This window comes from Camarhynchus parvulus, chromosome 1 (genome assembly GCF_901933205.1).
Source record: "Camarhynchus parvulus chromosome 1, STF_HiC, whole genome shotgun sequence".
NCBI classification, from domain to species: Eukaryota; Metazoa; Chordata; class Aves; order Passeriformes; family Thraupidae; genus Camarhynchus; species Camarhynchus parvulus.
Genome location: NC_044571.1, coordinates 85,071,624 through 85,093,407, shown reverse-complemented (window position 1 = coordinate 85,093,407; position 21,784 = coordinate 85,071,624). Strand labels below are relative to the sequence as shown.

Below are 21,784 nucleotides of genomic sequence, written 5' to 3'. Positions count from 1 at the left end.
TTTTACCTACATTAGTGCAATTAGGCCAAGAGAAAAGTCTGGCTAGAACACTTAAGCATCACTTTGAAAACAAGAACAATAGTGACAGTGCTTTAAATGTGTTTTCTGCTCTAAGAGCCTTACTGATTTCTTTCCTGTGATGGGAAATTTTGAACTGAAGACATTCTTCAACAAGGAGAAAAAGCTGCCTTCAGAAGAATATCTTAAGCTTCTGTGGTTGTTGTAAGTAAAAAATCAAATTACTAAAGTAAACTAAATGGAAGTAAAACCGCATTCTATAAAGTAAGACTTCAATTTCCTAAGTTAGCATACTTCTAGAAGTAACTACCGTTAGTGTTGCACAGCTGCAAACAAGACAGAACATCACATTCCCAGGTTTTAAATTTAAAACACAGTATTACAGCAGTTTCCATTTCTGCATTAGATAAACTTTAGTGCTAAAATGGAATATTGGGATGTTAATGACTTTGCTTTAGTTAAGACCTAAACTTTTTAATTAACCTGCCAAGACAAATTACAGCCCCTAGCTCTTAGGTAACTATTGCAGACAGCTGAGACTCAACACCAATGCCTCTGTTGGGAGAGGGATTAATGGCAGCTTTGGAATGAGTCTGCTTTTTTCTGCAAAGAAAAAAAGTCCATTAAACACTGCGGTCAGAAGAAAGCTGAGTGCTAGTTTTATGGACTAATGTTTAAATTACAACCAAATGCATTTTGGTATATGAACAGTTTAAGCAGGTCAAACAAACTTAAAATTAAATATTACTGAATCGGAAACAGATTTACCTATTTACAGGGTGGAAGAAAAATACTCAGTGTGCTGTCAGGCACCCACTGGCAGCATCTTTTCTGCCTTGGACAGCAACAACTCCATGCCTGTGAGCTGAACTGACAGGGCATTTTACTGCCAGAGAAGTCAGAAGATGTATTTAGTTAATTTGTTCTTAAGCAATCTCAGCTTCTTTCTGTTAGCAAGGAGAAACACAGATTCCTGTGGTTGCTACTGCCAAAGGCCTACAGTGCCCTTTATTGGAGTTTTAACCCCAGTACTCTGCCTGAACTCCAGCTTGAGTGATTTTGATGATGTTCAATGGCAGAACTGCCTGTCACCTAGAACTGTGGAATGGTGCTACTGCCTACTCTTCAATCACTCCTACACCTCTGCTCCAGAAAGGGAAAAAAGCCTATCAAACAAACAAAAATCAAACAAAACCAACAAAAGCCAACTAAATAAAAAGAAAATCAAAGTAAGAAAATAAAGCAAGGATTTTCCAGCTTGTAATCCATGTTTGGCACTGTGCAGGATCTCGTTATGATTATAGTTACTTAAAAGACCTACAAAATACTTACTCAACATTTAGGGTCTAACAGTATTCAGCATATTGCTAAATACAATCTCCTCCAAGCATTTTCTCCAAAACCACACAAAACCATCATGCAATTCGAGTACGTGCGTTAATACCTGGCCCCAAGGCGTACTTAGGAGTTTAGGAATAATAGAGGAAATCCTTACCAATAGCAGTAGTAAGAAAAGAAACCACTTCCGATTCCTTGCCATCATTGTAGAAGGCTAAATGCCATATTCCTGAATCTAAATACTGGATAAATCCTGTCTCATGGCTTGCCAAGGGCACAAAAGCTCTGTGCTGCCGCTGAGGTCCTTCCAAGCTTCTCGCCTCCTGGGTCAGCAGACGTCTTCCATCAAGGAGCTCGACAAAGTCAAACTGAAACATAAGAGGGAGTGATGTTTGTGTGTTTATCAGGTATCCTCAAGCTTAGTCTGTAATTCTGGGTCTGCAAAAGCATCATAAACAGGATTTGCTCTGGTAACTCAAGTACTTTCCTGGACTACCTGCAAGTAACCATTTTGTTTAGTATATTAATGTATTTTCTTGTAATTTTATAAATCTTGAAATCATCTTTGTTTAGAAGGTGAATTGCAGCATATTGACCTTACTGAGGTGTTCTCATTCTGTAGAAGTATAGGCAGGAAATAATGAGATCATGCCTCAACTGCACTGTAAATATGACACTAAGCAGCTTATTTGTTATCTTTTTTATGTCTTGGCTAATATGAAAAATAAGACAGAAAAATATATCTAGCCCAACTGGGTTGTTTGCCGGAGTTGCTAGGGGTCACCAAGGGAAAAGTAAAAAATATTTTAAAGTGAACTCTGGTAGAGGTTTTGCAGAAGTATTTTGCTTAGCCAACAAGGATTTTATCTTAAAACAAAAAAGTGGAAAAAGTGGTTAAAGGAAAGGTGGTTAAAAGATCATTAAAAAATGAACATGGAAAAGAGATAAATAATATAGAAAAGTCTCATTTAAGGAGTGGCTCTAGGTATTTTCTTCAAAAGGATGCATTTATTTTTTGCAAGGGTAACTTCAACTGAACAACTGCTTTGCTTTAATACTAGTATTGCAACTCCCTTTAGTCCCCTATTTAAATAACCTTCCACTGATTTTCCACAATAATTGTATTTTGTCTGGTATTATATTAATGAGATGATGCAGATATAAGCCTAGCAGACATCACAAATGTTAAATGAACCTCATCTAATCTGACTTGTATTGTGTTTAGATGACCAGGACACCTTGCAAGCAGAATCCAACAGTTGAGGCACTATTTAGCTTTTCTATTCCCTGACATCACTTGGCTTTGCCTCTCTCATTCAGCTGATCAGGTAAGTTTGTGATTTTTTTTGGAAGGAAGAAGAAAAACAGGCAGAAAGAAACAACACCACCTATTTCTGAATCCATAAATGTTGCTGCACTGAATGGTTGCTGAGTGTTAGTTGACTGTGGCATCAATATTTAGGCTGCTTATCCCTTTTCACTTTACTGTAGCAAAATTTGGGTGCCTGTTATTAAGTTGTCTGGTATGGTCTTCAAAGCCAACCAAGATATGGACTTGATGACATGTTCTTTCCTATGTAGGAAATGTTAAAAAAAGTTAAGCTACTAAGTTAAAAAAGAAGTGTTTATTTCCAAGAACATTTTGAGCAATAAGCTATGTATGACATAGCTCGCATACAAAATGACGAAATTCATCCCTAGATTATTGTAATTATGTATTTTAATTATTTATTTAGAGGAAATTATTTTTGATCCTTTGCTTTAACTTCTATTTTCTTTTGGCTGTATTTCAGTATACAGATCACAAATTTGGTGCTGAAATGTCTTTTTGAGAATGTAAAAGCTGCCATACTGCCATACTGCATACAAGGTCATTCCTTTTGGGTGTCTATACAAGTTAGCTTTGCTAGAGACAGAGTTTCAGTTTAGGAAAAATATGACATATATATATAAATTATAAAAATATACAATCTAAAATCTAACAATACAAGGCAAGTATAAATTCTAAATACTTGCAATTAAAAATGTGCATTTCTGTTTCAACTGTGTCCTGGGTGACATCAGGCCACAGCACTGCCAGCTGGGCAAGGGAGGGGATTGTCCCACTCTGCTTTGCACTTGGGCAGCCTCACCTCGAGTCCTGGGGGCTGTTTTTGGTGCCACAATATAAGAAAAACACTGAGCTCTTAGACAGTGTCCAAAGGAGGGCCAGAAGGATGGTGAAGCTCTGGATGGGAAGCTGCATGAGAAGTGGCTGAGGTCATTGGTCTGTTCAGCCTGCAGAACAGGACACTGAGGGCAAACCTCATCCCAGTCTGCAACTGCCTTATTGAGGGGAAGTGCAGGGGCAGATACTGATCTCTTGTCTGTGGTGATCAGTGACAGGACTTGAGGAAACAGCCTGAAGCTGAGTCAGGAAAGGTTAAGGCTGGATATCAGGAAAAGGTTTTTCACTCATAGTGTGGCTGACCACTGGAACAGGCTCCTCAGCAAAGTTGTCACAGAAGTGTTTGGACAATGCTTTCAGGCACATCTTGGGGTCTCCTGTGCAAGGCCAGGAGTTGGACTTAATGATCCCCATAGGTTACTGGCAAGTGGTTGGTTTGAAAGATACTTTGGGACCCAGGTCTCTGTAGCCACTCTGAGCATAAACTACTGCCAGGCTGATGCCTCCTCAGGTCTCAGTGTGACCATGGCTGACACAGCTGAGCAGGACAGTGACAGAGGACATCATCATGGTGTCTGGGTGCTGGGAATGTCTCAACAGAGCTTGAGTTTGAGTAAGGAACAAGTGAACTGGAGAAGGTAAAACCAGTAAGAGAAAACCCAAAGTATTTCCATATTAATTTTGGAGCATGATGGAACAGCTTGACTCAACTTTTAAAACAGAATTCAAGAACCCATAGATAAAAGTTCACTTCACCGAGCGCTGCTATGTCCATGGCAGCTTGAATTAGTTTTCTAGAATCACTGGATTGCAAGCAAAGAGACACTTCTAGGATGCAACCTGCCTCACTGTAAAGCAGACACCTAAGAAATATCCTGTGGACTGTGCTTACAAGCATCCACTTCCTGCTATATTTTAGATGTAGTGAGATGAAAACAATTTCAAGGCACTCAGGTACAGTGAGCTGCTGCTGTTCTACTTCAGTCTGGGTTATGCTTACTTGGGGCCTTCTGCCAAAAACAAAAGGTTTTTTCAATAAATATTTGCAAGATGCTGCTGCAGATGTTGATGACTTTGGCCAAGCTACTAGTTACTAGTTGTAAATATTAACTGAACCACAAATGGATTGGGCGTTATTGCATTTGAATACATTCAAAGATTTTTAATAGGCAATTAGTTACTGCTAGCAAGGAAATAATTGATAAAATACCATGTTAATCAATTCAAACTGTATAAATGGAAAAAAGCCCTCTGCAAGCAATGATGACCTATCCCTAAATTTCATGATTTATTAAAATGAGTTTAAAAAAGGATTTGATCTAGGAAGATTAAATCTAATAGACCATAACAAAATTGTGTAACTTATTATGATTTGTTGAGAAAAATGAGAAGAAATGCCTTTTGTTAATAGTAAACTATTATGATTTGTTGAGAAGAATGAGAAGAAATGCCTTTCATTAATAGTAAACTATTATGGGCTTCTGCATGATCTATTTCTAAAACTATAGAAATTTGGAACTTACATTTTCTTCTTACTAATTAGTGACCATAGTTGTTGGCAATCTAAAATAGAAAACAATCACCACAGCCAGAGAATGTTTCCCAAAGAGAATTTGGAATAGTTTGTTATTTAAGCATGGATAGCCATGACTTTGAGCATTGTATTGAGTTTGCATGGCCAGGTTTTGGTAGCAGGGGGAGCTGCAGGGGTGGCTGCTTTGAGAAGCTGCTGGAAGTTCTCCCTGGATCTGACAGAGCCAATGCCAGCCAGCTCCAACACAGACCTGCCACTGGACAAGGCTGAGCCCCTCAGTGATGTTAGCAATTGTCATCTCCTTGATAACATATTTAAGAAGGCAAAAAAATTATTGCACAGGAGTAACTGGAGCTGAAGAAGAGGGGAGTGAGACCAATTATACAGACACGAAGGTCAGTGCAGAAGCAGAAGCAGGAGGTGCTCCAGGTGCTGGAGCTGAGATTCCCCAGCAGCCTGTGGCGCAGACCATGGTGAAGCAGCTGTGCCCCTGCAGCCTGTGGAGCTCCAAAGCGGAGCAGAGATCCCCCTGCAAGCAACCTGGCGAAAAGATCCATGCAGGAGCAAGTGGATGCCTGAAGGAAGGCTGTGACCCCATCCCAAATCTGTGATGGAGCAGGCTCCTGGCAGGACCTCTGGCCTCATGGACAATGGAGCCCACACTTGAGCACATCTGCTTGCAGGAATTATGATCTCATGGGAAACCAATGACTGCACTCCGTGGAAAAAGTGAGGTTTATTTGTTAAAGTTTAGGTTTTTTACTTAAACAATTGAACTTATCTGTGTAATAACTTCTGTTCCATAACAAAATTTAAGATGATAATAAACAAATAAAATTAATACAGAGTTCTGATCTAAAGTTAGTACTATGGAATCATGACCTGAGTTTTTCTTTAACTAACACAAGATTTTTTAGTTATAAATGTTTGAATCTCCCTGTGAAAAGAGACTGATTAGAAAAGGGCAGTAACAGCATTACTGTGGCACTGGAATTATCGTGTGCTGGTCCTACTGAAATATTTTAATTTTGCAGGAAAGTACACAGAGAAGCATAGATTTATGAATCTCTTTGACAGAAATAAGTGGGAGGTGTGTTAATATGTACAAAATACCATATTATCCACAGAGATCATAATAAACATATTTGTTTGTTCAAAAACAAAAAAAGGTGGGATATTTCTATAAATCTCTAGTATTTTCAGGTAATAGTAGAGGGCAAGGGCAAGATACACTACCATAAACCTGCTAATTCTTTGATAACCTGCTGATGCAAGTGAGAGTAAGATACTTTGCATTGCCAGTGTATTATGCCCTAATGTATTAATCAATCTGGGTAAGAGCAGCTTAGAAGCTGAAACAGAAAGGAGAGGAAAAAAAAGTATAAATTTCTTACTTAAGGGGATGGTTCTTCAGAGCTTTTCTCACAAGGTGATTTTTTGATATGTTTTTTTATCAAGGTGTATTTAAAAAAGCATCTGCTTTCATTTTAGTCCTACAGAATAATAACTTGGATCTTGATTTCTACCTAAGTTGGTGGCTTTCTGTAAAAAATTGCTTTGCTTTTCTTATACACTAATTACTGGGCCCTGACAAACCTCAGTCTAAGCAGATAGCCAGCATACATCATGTGAAGGGTTGGCTCAAGGCATTCTGACATGGAAGACAGAAGTGAATCTTTCTCCCATAACGGTGACCAACTGGGGTCTTGCTGCCCTTACCATGAGACAGGAAAGGCAGTGGCTGAAAGAGAGACAGACCTGATGTATATGAATCTGCTTAAGAGAAGATTTCTTTGGATGCAGTTGGCGTGTGGCTGCCTTTGTGCAAAGCACTGGATGGAGAAGGTGGTATCTTCTGCTGTTTGGAGCAACCAGCTGGTAGCCTCAGTGACCACCAGCCTCACAAAACCCTTCTCTTCTGCTGCCTCAGGCAACTGCCTGCTCTTCCCCTGCCTACAGCCTACCAGATTAATTTGTGTAAATTTTTCAATTATGTCTTGATTCATGTTCTTTGGATAAATGATCTTGGGCATCTTGCAAGCATGCAACAAACTCTTGAAAGAAATAGATGAAATAATACATCATACAAACATCAATTTGAGACAACACAATTTAGTAAGTGACACATAATTTAATTAAGGAAATAATTACCTGTGTGTGTGATGGTGGGAGTCCTTTTCTGCCATAGATGCCAACGAGAGCAGCCTTTCCTAAAGACACATTGAATTTCAGATGCACTGGGTGGTCGATGAACACCTGAGATCTCCAAAAGATACCAGGAGGGATCTTCTGTGTGGCTCGTCTGCCTACATCAATTTCTCCGGAGTCTATAAAACTGTCGTCTGGAAAGAAACTACTGGGCTTTCCTGCCAAAACACAGGAACAAAATTCTTGAATTAGTCTTTAGATCCTGAAAGTAATCTAATCATACTGGTATCTCTGACACTGATCTTGAGAAACAGTCTATTAGTGTCCCGAAGTCTTCAGAGTACTTTGTCTAGCCAATCCATACGATAATGGGAAAAAAAGCTGGTAGGATTATTTCTGGCTTCAATAACTGTTTTGTTTGAAAATATGAGTATGGGAAGAGCAACCTGGAGAAAAATGGCCTTTTGTTTAAACTGTAACATCGGAGAGTGTGTAATTACATTCCAAAGATAAGAATAAATCATCTGACATTATATCCTACATTAATATAAGTTTAGGAATGGAGAAGTCATCATTAAATTAGTAAAGAGAAGTGTAGCAAGAATGAGATAGATGTGCCACAGAGTGGAATGGTGGGATGGGGAACAGCAGCATGAATGATGCCTAAGTGGGGAAAGGAAAATGTTTCTCTACTAAATTAATCCTTGACAGTGGTAACAGTATTTGAAATAGTAAAAAAAAAAGCTAATAAAAAAAAAGGACTGAGATAGAAAAAGGAGACCATACCCTGCACTTAAGTAGTATCTATTATGAACCATGAGAGATTTTAATTGGGGTTCAATATAATCTGTAAAATATGCTGTTATTATCCATTTTCTTTCAGAAGACAAATGGAGGCATCTGTTTCTAAAACTACCAGTCTGGAGAGCATGGGTATTCAAATGGGAACAGGACATGCCATAATGTCCAAGGGAGTCAGCAGGGAGCTTGGCACCCCTAAAAACATACCTGACGAATTCCAGGTTGGAAATTTTTGCAGTTATAGCTCCCAAAGCAGATAGCTGCTTCAAAAAATCTGGACCCAAAGGAAGACTAGGGAATGAGGGGAGGAATGAAAAATCAGGTGCCAGAATGTTCCCTTTTCAGCCTGTGCCATAACCAGTGGCCACAGCTTTGGGTGCAGGGCACAGGGATGATGAAGAAGGCAACAGCTTAGCAAGCAGCCATTATTAAGGACACTTCTAGTGGAAAATCATGCAGTAGCATCACCTGAATGATTCTGGCTTTAGCAAGGAGAGCAACATGTCACCAACAAGGACTAACTGTTAATTTAGGAAATGCAAATAAATTTGTTTCTTATCTCCGTGCCATTACAGCACACACTACTCTGCATTTCACAGAGCAAACAATTGTAACAAAATGAGAAGGAAACTTGTGGCTACATACATTCTTTTGTAGGAAAATCATGTTATGAATTTTTTTTCTTCCAGTACTTATATTTGAGGATGAGGGAAAAAAATCCTTTCCCATCTATCATGAATTTATGTCAAATAGTCCCAGAATTTACTTGCCATGTTGAAAATGTGAATGGTAGAACATTGCATTTTATTATTTCAAATGACATTTCCTTTAAGATTACAAAATGTTAAATATAGTACTGCCTTAAATTTCTCCACATACCATCCCAACACAAACTCTCTAGAAACAGATGTAAATTGTTAGCTGTCTCTGAAAATCAATATAGAAATTATATGTTTATTAACTATTAAGGATGGAGAATTTTTCCTTGCAGAACTTTTGGCTCCAGTAACACTAAACCCTGATTTAAAGTTAGCAACTGCTTTAGGATACTGCTGGAGCAGGACTTGATGGCATGAGCTATCTTGAGGCAGAAGTTCTATGCATACCAACACAAAAGGTATATAGGCAAAGGCTGCATGTTCACACAAAAAAAGCTACTCTTAATTTTATAAGATCTCAATTTATCTTTGCTCATCACTCTCAAATAAATATAGACAGGAAATCTGCTGACTTTTTATCTTTTTTCAGTCCATGTACATATTAAAGGAGATAATAGGAAACAGCTTAGGTAAATGGGCATTCTTTCTGAATCTTTCTGGGCTAATAGAGTATAATTGTACCAGGAAAATCAACCAGCTACATTCTGAAGGGAATTACTTTATCAACTGGATTGATAGTATTTATTTGGCATACTAAAATTTTCTTTTCCCACTCCCAGGATTATGGGAAACAGTTCCAATGTCTTCGTGCAAATTTTCTTACTGCACTATTGTAAGATGAAAAGATTGAGGATTCTACTAAAGAAGAGCTAAAGACATCACATGTTTTGGTTCAAATGAAGGATATATTTTTTCTGATTACCACTGACATGTTTTATAGATTCTTAGACATTCAGATGAAAACTTGAAGTATTTGATATACCCCATGATTGTTCATTAATAAAGATTGTACATCAGAGTGAATCAGAGAAGGTGAGAATTTAATATGACAGATGTTGCTATGCAAGATAGAGCCTGGAGAAAATGAGCACAAGGTGTATTCCGTAGAGAGATCAGCACTTGCTCATGCAAACGAAAATGCTTCTGTGATTACAGAAGACAGTCTCACAGAAATAATTTTTTGTACACACAATTACGAAGTTTATGTCTCCTCTTGCTCGACAGTTGTATGTCTGAAAAGCATATATCCTAAGAGCTGTTATGTCATGTTGCCAGAGGTTGAAGCTTGTCCTGATACAGAAGTCCAAGGAGAAGCTCTCTTCTGAATTCAGTCCCTGAAATCCCTCTCTGTTTCACCAGTTGCAGCCTACAATAAGATTAGGCCCTATGGACTGCATACTTCACAAAGAAAGTACAATAAAAAAGCCATTTCAGCTTCTAATCAGAAACTGGCTTTTAATCAGAATACCTGACTCTTTAAAATTAACTTCAGGTCTGAATTCTTAATCGGGCTGTCAATTACTTTGCTCTTTCTGCACATTACCTTGAACTTTTTAGTTACTGTAGCAACTGTTCCTAATTTCTTTATATCAAAATGAAGTATTTCATTTCAGACCTTGCTGAATCTCTCTGTATTTCTCACAGGATGGTTCCATGACCCATCAAAACACTTAAAAACACACACAGCTCTGACTTCAACCACAGTCAATTACACGCTTAAATGTAAGCATGTGATTAAGTGCTTTGGTAAATGGGGTTGGGCTTGAACAGAGGTAAATGCTGCTCTGGACCACAGCCACAGATGAGAAGGAATGACTGTTACTGAGAGTTGGCAAGACACTGGTAATGATTCATTCAGATCAGCTCTAAGGATGCTCCTAACACATTCTAGCCTATTTCATTCTGATCCAGAAGACATTCAAATATATTTCAATTCTCTTTAAAATAAATTTCAATCACACATTCTGGTTTAGAACAGAAGCCTGGCAGCACTGCTAGTCCAGAATTAGTTACACAGTTATCTGATGGGGAGAAAGCTGCATTTGAAGGCTGGACAGTTTTACTCCTGCACCTAAGATGCGCTGATATGTTTTTTAGTCAGGACATGGTATTTTCCCTCTAAAGCCAACAGATTCCCTAAGATCTATACAAAGCACTAACTTCAGGGGTCTTCTCATGACATAACTATGCTATTTCCCAGATTTCTCTTTTAACAGAGCAGCAATCAAAACTTCTACTCATGTCACTATAAACGTGGCTAAAATAAAATCAAGTGGAGGTCTTTCACTCGGATGGCAGCTTTGAATACCTACATTTTATTTTTACTTTTAAAAGGAAATGGACAGATCAAAGCTAGATGATTCAAAAATGAACCATATGGCAAGTTAAAGGGGAAAAGAAAAGGATCTGTTGTGAAGTATTTTTGAGTAGAACAGCAGGGCTGTCTGCAGCTTGCTGTACTGTCTAGTAAGGTTTGCTGAGAATAACCTGCTTAGCTGATTATTCCTTGTAGCAACTTTATGGCAGCCGTCAGTTACCAGTAAATGCACTGATTTGAGGAACATACATAATTATGGCCTTCATTTGCACTAATAAAGACAGAAAAACTCTTATAGGAAAAAAACGCTACAATTAATTTAAATTAAACATGTAAATACAGGCTATCAGCCAAAGCCTAGGGAACTCTGTGGAAACTTTTGAGTTCAGTGAGTTGCAAGAACACTAGCATACATCTTATCTGTCCAAAAACCTTCCACAAAATAACTATTAAGAATAGTCTATTACTTTACTGGTATCTCATAATTATATATAGAGAAGCTTAACGCACAAACAAAAAAGCTTTCTGAAAGTTTGCATTTCTCATTTCTCCAGCTATATCTGGGGAGGGATAAGACTCTGCAGAGCTTACAAGTACTTTCAACAGTGGCGCCCTAAAAAAGAACACAGTGATGTAAAGCTGCTGAGTAAGGTGCTGCTGAATTGAGGACCCATAAGCTGCTTCTAATTTCTGTCAACAACCATGATACTTTATGGAGACTAGGTTTTTATCTGGCTACTTTTGCAAAGTTATGCTCAACTCTGGAGTGCCAAAACTTACAGTGTAATAGCTCTCAGTAAGTATTTTGGCCCTCAAAACATTTGCTAAGTGGCAACAAATAGTCCAACTCAAACATTTTTGTAGTTCTGTAGAAGAAGCTTGATCCAGTGCTCCAGGAATCATTTAATTTTCAAGAGACAATGTTTTTCCATGAAAACAACCACTCGAGGCAGGGTTTTCATGCTGGCCTTCTGTAGTCTGTGAGAATGCCTTGAATGTGTGGAGAAGGTTTCACACAGTTTTATTGCATTAGTGGACATCAGAGGGGTATGAAACTTAGAAACATATGGAAACAGGACTGACAGCTACTAGCTCTAGACATGAAAGACTGGAGAAGCACCTGCTGATGGCAGCACTGAGGGTAATGGAACATGAGATTGGACGGCTGGAGTTCAGAGGCAGACAGAGCACTCACAACATGGACACACACCAACCATACCTTCACTGGCTCCTTTGCCTTTCCTGTCAGGTAACTCTAACCCTGTGCCCCCCGAAGGATATAAGGAGACGTCCGTTGGCACTGGCCAACTGCTGGCTGTGTCTTCCGTGATCTCATACATCTGCCCTTCCATCGGCTGCAGGTGCCAGTTTAGGCCAAACAGGTGCATGGCTGTGGTGAGCAATGAGAAAAGTCATCTTTTTCTGTTTGGGAGAGTTACAGAACTACAGGGGCACTTTCTCTTTCTAAACCCTCATTCCAGTGCCTTATTAGTGGTCATTGCTTTAGGACAAGAATGGGATTAATGTAATTAGACAGCCCCTGCTGCTTCTACCATACCAGCTCCCTAGGTCTTTCCACCCACTTAAACTCAATTTAGATCACCGGTTACAATCACCTCTGCTCTTCCAGCAGAACCGCTCCTGACTCATGGTCTGCATAACAGGATAACCAGGCACAGTGTTTCACAAAGTTCCCAAGGCTGGGATGACAATGTAGTGAACACAGAAATACAAGGAGTATTATTTCTTAACATACCAATAAATCCTACGGAACTGCACTCTGGTTTATTTTGCCATATTCACAAGTGTGTTATATAGGTTTTCTTTTTTTATTTTTTACCCATGAATTATACACAGAAGTCCTTACAGACATCTCTGACAGCTTTTCCTGGTTAAGATCAAGTAAAAACTGAGGCAATTCAAGACCCATCTTGCGCACATGCCTTTGTGCTCTGCATCACAAATGTGAGCAACTATGTCTGAGCATTCTTTCATACAACTCAGCCTCTTCTATTCAGATCAAGGACATATCCTTGAGAACTGAAAACAAGCAGCACCATTTAGATTTGTGTGATAGCAGGGCAAAGCTCTATGTAGGTTTCTGGGCTATGCAAAGTCACCCAGGGCACATGTGAGTCTATTTCAAGGCATTATATGAAGACAAGTGAAGTAAAGGAAAAAGACAAACTACTTAAATAGCAAACGCATGTATGAGGAGCATGGAAATCTTATGCTTATACACCTAATACTTGCCCCTTCACAATATAAAGCAAAAGAATGTGGATTGTGGCTTACCATATCAGTTCTTCCATCACCAACATAAACATTTCATACTCAATCAGTATCCAGCTTAGCTTCAGGGTCTACACAGCTAAATGATCTGATATTTGCTACACTTGGAATGACATTTCTTTTTTAAGGGAAAGCCTTGATATTTTACACTATAATTTCTCCAAGAAACTATACAATGGCTCTAACATCACAGACATTTACTGTAAACAAAAAAAAACCAAAAAAACCCAAAAAAAAAAAAAAAAAAAAAACCAACAAAACAAAAACCCGGTAAAGAAACAGAGCATTTCCATGGCCTATAACTCTATTTTTATTCACAAACATATACCTGAGATTGGCAACCATTGTTAGGGACAAGTGGTTACTTTATTTAAACCTGTGCATCAGAAACAGTCTTTACAAGAGGATTGAAAAGTAATCCGAGTAGGTCTCTGAAGACAGCATGTTTAGGCAATTTAGCAAAATACGAGATTTATTCCACTTCAGTCTCAATTAGGTCACCTATCATTTACTAATATAAACAAGGTTGTCTTTGCACAACTACAACATCACAAAACATGAGTGTAAAATTCTTTTTTTACTATGTAAATGGGGACTGTGTTTGTTAACAATTTTATCCATTAGGAAAGAAAATACATTCCTTAAACTCTCACACAGCAAGAAAGCACAGCAAGGAAGGTCTCCTGAGGGCCTGTTCAACACTCGTTTTTATACAGGTACGTATACCAAAAAGGAATGTTACCAACACTACTGGTAATATAATCAGGGTACTTCAAGAAGAGGAACAAGTATTTTCATCTAAAAGGGATATATTTACTCGGCAGAGAAATTGAGAAAAGGGAGGAAAGGGAAGAGAGGAAATCAGACCATGAACAAGGAATCTGCATTAAGCATTTGGCATCACTATGCTTGCATAATATCTTCGTATTTATACAGCCCTCATCATCAGAGTGCCTGGGCACTTCATAGCTATTAACCTCACAAAACCTCATCAGGTAGGAATCTGCTTTTTTCTAGTAAACAGAAAAGAAAAGGAGAACTACAGTAGTTTAAAGGACTAATTCAATTCACTTGTTTGGGCATTAAAATGCAATTTTGTGTTAATTCACTTAACTTACTGTATGCTTACAGGGTTGCAAGCTCCAAGAGGCATTTCATGCAGCTCTCTGTCAGCAGTTCTGTTGTAAGCTCAGTGCTGGATGCTCTCTTATAATTCCATCCAGGCTAGACGTTTCCAAGGACCAGAGTGTTACCCAGGTGCTGCAGAACTGTTACAGAGCTCAAGGGCTTAGATGCTCTGAGCACACAAGTTCCTATGTTTAATATGGAATCTTTGTAGTTACATGCATGTTTATAGTTCCAAGCAGAATGCAAACTGTACTCTTCACTCCTCCAAACTCGAGCATTCCTAGACAGCAGTCAGGCCTAAGTTCTGTTGGTGCTAAGTGCTTAACACCAGCTCCATCTCTCAGACATCTTCATGTTAGAATGACCTGCATGAGCTTATAGTGGGCATTCCCGGTTTAGGCAGAACTGAGCCAGTGGTTTGCTTTCTTTGTAACACCATTTGATTTCCTCTGTCCTTTGGACATCACAGCCTAAGTGCCACACAAATTTTTAGGAACACATTGCAAGGCCATTGATTCCCCAAAAGGCTATTGCTGCTTCTCTCCTCCTTAGGAGGATTTTTTTTATTGTAGATCATTATTTATTGCAAGCAAATAAAGGTGAAAAACTCAACATTGCTTTGGGTGCAGTGGGCATTTCTTCCAGGCATTAAAATTAATTTAAAATACATGAGAGGAAATGTCTTAACAAGTGATCATCTTGCTTCAGTTTAACAACAGAACTGACACTCTGGAAGATGCTACAGCTTTTCTGCACATTATCCATCCACTTGCACAAGTGGATCAACCATTCCATGTCATCATTCAATGCTCAATGTTTGAAAAGTGTCTTACAATTTCCCAAAATAGAAAATACAGCCAAATTATTTGTAACATAGATACTGTGTTATCACACAGTAGTTAAAAGACCTGTATTAATGTTAACTTTTGTCCTTTGCTAGTAGATTTTGTCCTTTGCTAGTAGATGTCTAAAGCAAAAAGCTTCTTGCGTACATTGATCTCATCATCACACAGGTCACAGAATCACAGAATGGTTTGGGTTGGAAGACCATCTACTTTCAACCCCACTAAGATGGGCAGGAACACCTTCCACTAGACCAGGTTGCTCAATGCGCCATTCAATCTGGCCTTGAACACTTCCAGGGATGAGGCATCCACAACTTCTGTGGGCAACCTGTGCCAGTGCCTCATCAGCCTGATAATAACAATTCATTATATCTAATCTAAATGTATTCTCTTTTCATTTAACACCATTATGGCCCTGTCCTGTCACTACAAACTTTAGTAAAACATCTCTCTACACCTTTCTTAAAAGCCTCCTTTTAAAGTATTGAAAGGCTGTAAGAAGTTCTCCAATGATAAGCCATGAGAATGACAACTATGCACACCATGCATACAAAAGTGCAAAATGTTGAAAACCGAATTATTTGAATAGCATTTTGATTATCAAGTGGCTTTGAAAATTCAGAAAACAGTGTAAAAGCTGAGAGCTACTGCTCCATTCAGGATTTCTGAGTTGATGTTTTTAAGCACAAAATAAAAGCCTATAAATATCCCCATTCATACGGCAAACAGATAACATGCAATTTTTGCTATAGGTAGGCAATAACCACAAAAGTCAACCTGAAACAAGAACAAAGAGTCTGATTTACTTTGGAAACACACTATTGTAGCAGGTAGGTTATGAGGATGTCGCCTGAATAAGTGATTTCATTACTATATTCCAAATACCAGCAGTGTCTGATTGGCAACCTGGTGGAAGATTCATTTGTCCTCTTGCTCTAACTTCTACACTGGTGCTAAAAAGTTAAGTAGTAATAGCAGTGAATATTTTGGGTCTTTACATCTCAATGGGATGTGTAAAGCTGTTGTTGCACACAGTTGTGTTTAAAGGTTTTATGAATCAACCTTGATCTGTGTAAATTCTTTCTCACAGAAAAAAAAACCCAACTAAGGACCATAATCATGGAAAAGCCCTGTAACCATGGAGGAGAGCCATAATAATATATTTTGAAGTGTTAATGTTCCTAAGAGGGAAGTAAAGCTGTAAACATAGTTTCAGATTCCTGATGTTCTTAGTTTCTGGGTCAATGGAACCCACTGTGGACATTTTTTCTGGCTTTTTTTCGCCCCCTGCTCAGCTAGATACAAGATGTTGTTGACACAGAGTAAATGCCCTCCTAAAAGCCCCCATGTCCTTCTCCATCTCCCTCTCCAACATGATGCTCAATAGATTTTCAGATATTGAAAGCTCCCCATGTATTAAAAGAGCACTCTGCAATTAACAATCATTAAAGTGTGCACTTTTGTAAAATACCATGTAGCTTTCACTGCCTAGGAAGCTCCATGACAGGCTCTTTGCAGAAGCTTTGGTTATATTCCCCATGGAGAAGAAAACTCTCTTGTCTCCCTTCTCCTGGAATGAAAACAATACTTAGGGGAAACCTTGCTTGCTCTCTGGGCTGTTTCACCACCACCAACTTAGATGATAAAAAGGCATCTAGGGCCTCTGGCCCATTATGCTCATGTTTTGACTTTAAAGCTTTGACTTGCATGACCTTTCCCCTGTAGCTAAGTGCTAGCAAAAGATGCCCTAAAACATGCTGAATGGGCAACAGAATTTTCTTTGGCAGACTAAATCCCCTTATCCTCAGTCCTAAGTCATCTGTGGCTTAAAAATTGGAGATTTCTTGGCAGAAAAAATTGGAGATCAAACTCCAGTCCTTTCAGGGTTTGATTACTTTGCAGAATTCAGCATTTCAACCATGCCAGTGTCATATGGCTGTTCTTTTGCTGGACTCAAATTCAATCTAGCTGAGAAAATTTGCAAGCACTTTAACATCATCTGAGTTATTTAATCATGCAAATAAATCAAAGTTCATATTGATGGAACCAAGTATTCAGGATCATGATTCTTCTGATTTTAACATATCATCTCTTCCTATATTGCATTATTCCTACTCCATAGCTACTTTTGGACACCATAATCAGCATGAGCAGACTCTGTTAAGTCAAATAAAGAGGAACATTCTTTCCAAGTTTTTTTGAAGACACTCAGGCTTTTGAGTGTCTTTGTATTATTGCCACTTGCTTATGAGACAACAAAACACTAAAGTCAAAACAACTTACTCAGCGGAGCAGAGAACAAAAGAAGTGGTACAGCATTTAGAATGAAAAAGGACAAACAAAGATAATAATTCACATGGTCAACAAAATGGACATCTCTTAGGACAGGTTGATGGAGCGAAGGAGTTAGCAGAGAGAGGCAGATGATTGTGATAGATCACAGAGAGAAGAAAAGACAAGACATGCTTACTGAAGCATAAGAGACCCCCAAAAAGCACACCAGTCAGCAAAAAATTGAAAAACAAACGGCTGGTCCTTTATTAGCTTGTTGCTTTGCCCAAAGCAGCAAGCTAAGTGTAATAAATAACCAAACCAATCAATTAGGATGTTTGGATTAAGGCTACAGCTGAAGCCACCAGGTGCTTCCATAGTGTTTGTTAAAAGCATTCTCACAGCAGCTCCCAGGCTCTGGGAGCTCTCTCAGGGCTAAGTCCTGCAGGTACCACAGCTGGCCTGGTAGTTCCTCACCCAGGCAAAGCTGCTACAGAAACAAAGGAAAGAATAAAATAACATTTTTTTCCCAGCTAACAACTGATCTTGCCCTGAACAATGAATAAAGAGTTTCTCAGAATCAAAGCTTAACAAAACACATTAATGATCCCTACCTGAGCCTGGACTTACAGCAAGTGCAGGGGTAAAGGGCATAAAGGCAAGACAGAAGTCTTTTGGGATTCTCATCTGAAAACCCCAGCCAGCTGCTTTACACTAAGAATACTCCAGGTTTTGAATCCATATTTATGTAAGAATATATGCCCATATATGTCAGTATAATTGCTTAAATAACACAGGGGACGGCACAAGCTTTGGAAAAGAGAAGCTCCTCTGCACAGCCACTCCACCCTCCCCAGCTCAGCTGTGCTAGCACTGGGCTCCATCTGGAGAAGTTTGGCTTTGCTACTCCACTGCTTTCTACAAGCACCTCACTGCATTGCTGACAGCTAAGCCTAAGCCAACACAAGCCAAAAGACCACTCCTGGGAGGGCGAAGGGTTTTCCAAAGCCTCCCTGTGCAGCATGGGGAAAAGGAGAAAATGGAAAAACACTGTGTGAGAAGGAACAAATGAGAAGGACTGATGCCACAATGGACAAGAATAAAAATGAGCAAGGGGAGGAAGGTGAGAAAAATACGGAATGAGAGAAACTGAGAAAAAGAAGGTTAGAATAGAGCAAAGATAAGTTAACAAAAACGTATAAGGGATTTGGAATAGGAAAAACAGCTGAAGCTCCGTGGTTGAGAAGACATTTTTACGGGTTGTTTCTGTGCTCTGCCCTCTTTGTGTGGAAACAAGCATAAGATATGTGGTGGTTACATATTCCTCTTTAACCTTCATGCTTAGTCAGATCTACAATAACATGCTCTCCAAAATGATACCTGAGCTTTGCTTTTTTCCTCCTAATTGAGAAAAAGCTGAATCTCACCACCAAATTACTCAGGGTTAATTTTAACTCAAGTAAATGTATTGCTTTTAGTCCCGTCTCTGGAAGAAGCTTGACTGTAATTATCTGGATAACTGTCTCTACACTGAAATCATATGATTTTTGTATAAGTGGTAGAATCGACTGTTGCAGAATAAACTATATTTTTGTGACATCCAGTGTTATGAAAAGGAGCCTTTCAGCATGACATAATCACTGGTTTGTCAGTCTTCAATAAATCAACGAAGATTAAGAAGAATGGGAATGGTAAAACAAACATTAAAGAAAAAATCAAACTGTTTTTCTCTTACACTGATGTTCCACTTCAGTGCTGGCCAAGGCTTCTGTGGCAGAACACACGACAGTCAAGGGCTGAAGTGGCTCTATGGCCCTACTGGTGTAGGAACAGGGCAAAAAACTGGATGCAGCATATACTATCTGCTCTACTTGTTTGTACGGTCAAGTCCTGGACTAGAGAGATCCAAGCTGTTGCTCATCTAAGAGCATCTAAGAGAATGGGGACACTTTTGAATGTTGTAGTGATTTAATACCCAGAGAACACATTCATAGATCTGGAATTGAGACCTAGCATCCTGACCGAAGATCCCAGTGTTTTGTAGTATCATGAATTCATATCATTTACACACACATACCCAGGTCACTCAGCCAGGCACCATGGGGCAAGAAGAGGGGGATTCCTGCAAGGCCACCTCTTGTGTGGATTTCAGCAGTTACCTTGTGACCAAAAACTCTGTACAGCGCTCTGTGTCATTCCTAGTGTCTGAAATTATTTCCTATACATAAATGCTTTCCATCTGTGGCTTAAAACTCTCACTCAGGAAATGGAAAACCTGACTTCATAAATCATCTTTTGCCCGAATGAATGTGAATTTGCACACCAGGACAAGACTGCAGTCATGTGGGAACAGAGAATCCTGCATACCAGGCTCTCCACAACCCAGATGGATTAGAGCTGCTGTGCAGCTAGAAATGTAAAATTAACAGGTCACAAAGGAATGGAGCCCAAAAGGCAGCTTGATTACATGTTGTTTAAGTGAAGACTCTAAGCCTGCAGCTGGGAGGTCCCATGGCTCTGCTTCCTGCCTGTTGATTTATTTGACACAAGACAATAGTTAAGAAAAATAAAAAAAGCACCAGGAGGGACATTTAGGGTAATGCTCACTATTGTAAATTCCCCATTTGCCTCCCCTCCTAACTGCTCAATGATCTGCCTTCAGTGAGAAAAAAGGGTTTTCAAGCCTCCTTCATAGTTTGGGGTTGAAGACACTTTGTCCAATTCTTAGATGAAGCTATCACATCCCAGCTCAACAATCTGCATCCACCCATCTCAGGGTTAAAGGAGGAAGGATTTTGCTGATAAAATAGAGAGGTATTTGTGTTGTGTTTGTTTGTGGGACATTTCTAGAACCTCACATGTCCTAAAATATGATGTAGGTGCTTTCACAGCCAGCTCAGTACTGACACATGCTATGGGATGCATCTAGCAATTCCTGGGATCCTACTTTGCTGCCTGACTATTGCTTCGCATTTAAACTATGTAAGTACCAAAAGTGGTTCTTTTGGAGATAATTCACTTCTTCCCTCAATCAGAATCATCACGTGCAAAGGAGGAATACAAATGATAGAGAGCTTCCTACCTTTTAAAAATTTGCCAGCAAGGTGGGAAGTACCTTTTGAGAAAACAAAGCATTGTGCTAATAACCTGAAATCCTGCCACAAACACATTTACTTGCTTTGATTTGACACTAGTTATTCTTTGACCCCTTCTGATTAAAGAAGAGCTGTATCCACGATTTCCACAATAGAAGCAGATGGTCTACCAAATAGAATTAGCTTCTTCTTAGGAGAACACTTTATATTTTAATTTAGTTCCCAATTGTTCTTAATAAGGAAGAAGAAAGGCTTCCAGCTGAAGCACCACATTTCTTTGAAACCTTCAAGGAAGTGACTAGAAAGGCATGTTTTAAAATGAAGCAGTTAAACTCAATGTTTGTTCAATGCAAAGAGTCAGCACTTCCTATTCAATGTCTTCCTAATTGCCCCTGAGGATCAAAGTCTTTTGAATGATTGCCTGTCCATTCAAATCATTAATAGATGATCATTGGCCCCTCCAGTGCTACAGTAGCTTGTAATTTCTTGCAGGAAAGGGAAAATGCAGTTTTAAATGGGTATATTTAAATATTTTTATGCTTTTTTAAAGGAGGATATTTTTAAAGTGTTAACCTAGAGAAAATATAGACATAAAAGTGGCATGGCTTATCTGAGGAGCTGACTGCTTAAATACCTTTGGTAATTTCCTTAACCATTTACACTAATTTCAAATAGAATAGGAAGTGGAAAGATGGACCTCAGCAGCATTTGGCTGCTATTAGGCAGCCTAATGGAACAGAGGAACTTATTTCAGCCCTCAAAGCTCTGGCAGAATTGGTGTTACACATGCTCAGGCCTTTCTCAGTAAAATCATATTTTGCCTTCTAGATATCCTTTTTGTCAGAGACCGTATTAAAATAAATATTATGGAGATATTTCTTCAAGATCAAAGTCAATTATAAGATGGTCCCACTATACCTCTAAATGGAGTTTTAATTTGTGTATATAATATTAGAAATAATGGTTTTCCCATTGGGGTACTCACTTCAATTAGAGAAATGAGGACAGGCAGCTCTACCAGAGGGCCTCTTATCCTGCTTTGCATTTACTACAATTCTGGGCTAGCCTGTTGTGGACAGTATAATTTTACAAATGCCCTTTTATTACACACATATAAACTGTGAGGCACTAATTAAAAATGGTGTCATTTAAATCCACAAGGTAAATCCAC

At 38.9% G+C, this 21,784-nt stretch overlaps 1 protein-coding gene across 4 annotated transcripts in view; it reads right to left on the bottom strand.

Moving 5' to 3' along the window:
- Positions 1-21,784, bottom strand: part of TENM4 (teneurin transmembrane protein 4) — a 595,878-nt gene that overhangs the window by 169,016 nt on the left and 405,078 nt on the right. For 3 of the 4 annotated variants that reach the window (XM_030971231.1, XM_030971240.1, XM_030971260.1), the window contains 3 exons: positions 12,202-12,372; positions 7,209-7,423; positions 1,514-1,724 (listed from right to left, as the gene is read on the bottom strand). In XM_030971231.1, the coding sequence (XP_030827091.1) occupies positions 1,514-1,724; positions 7,209-7,423; positions 12,202-12,372 (597 nt within the window). The remainder of the gene's footprint in view (positions 1-1,513; positions 1,725-7,208; positions 7,424-12,201; positions 12,373-21,784) is intronic. The other variant, XM_030971250.1, reaches the window with a different exon arrangement.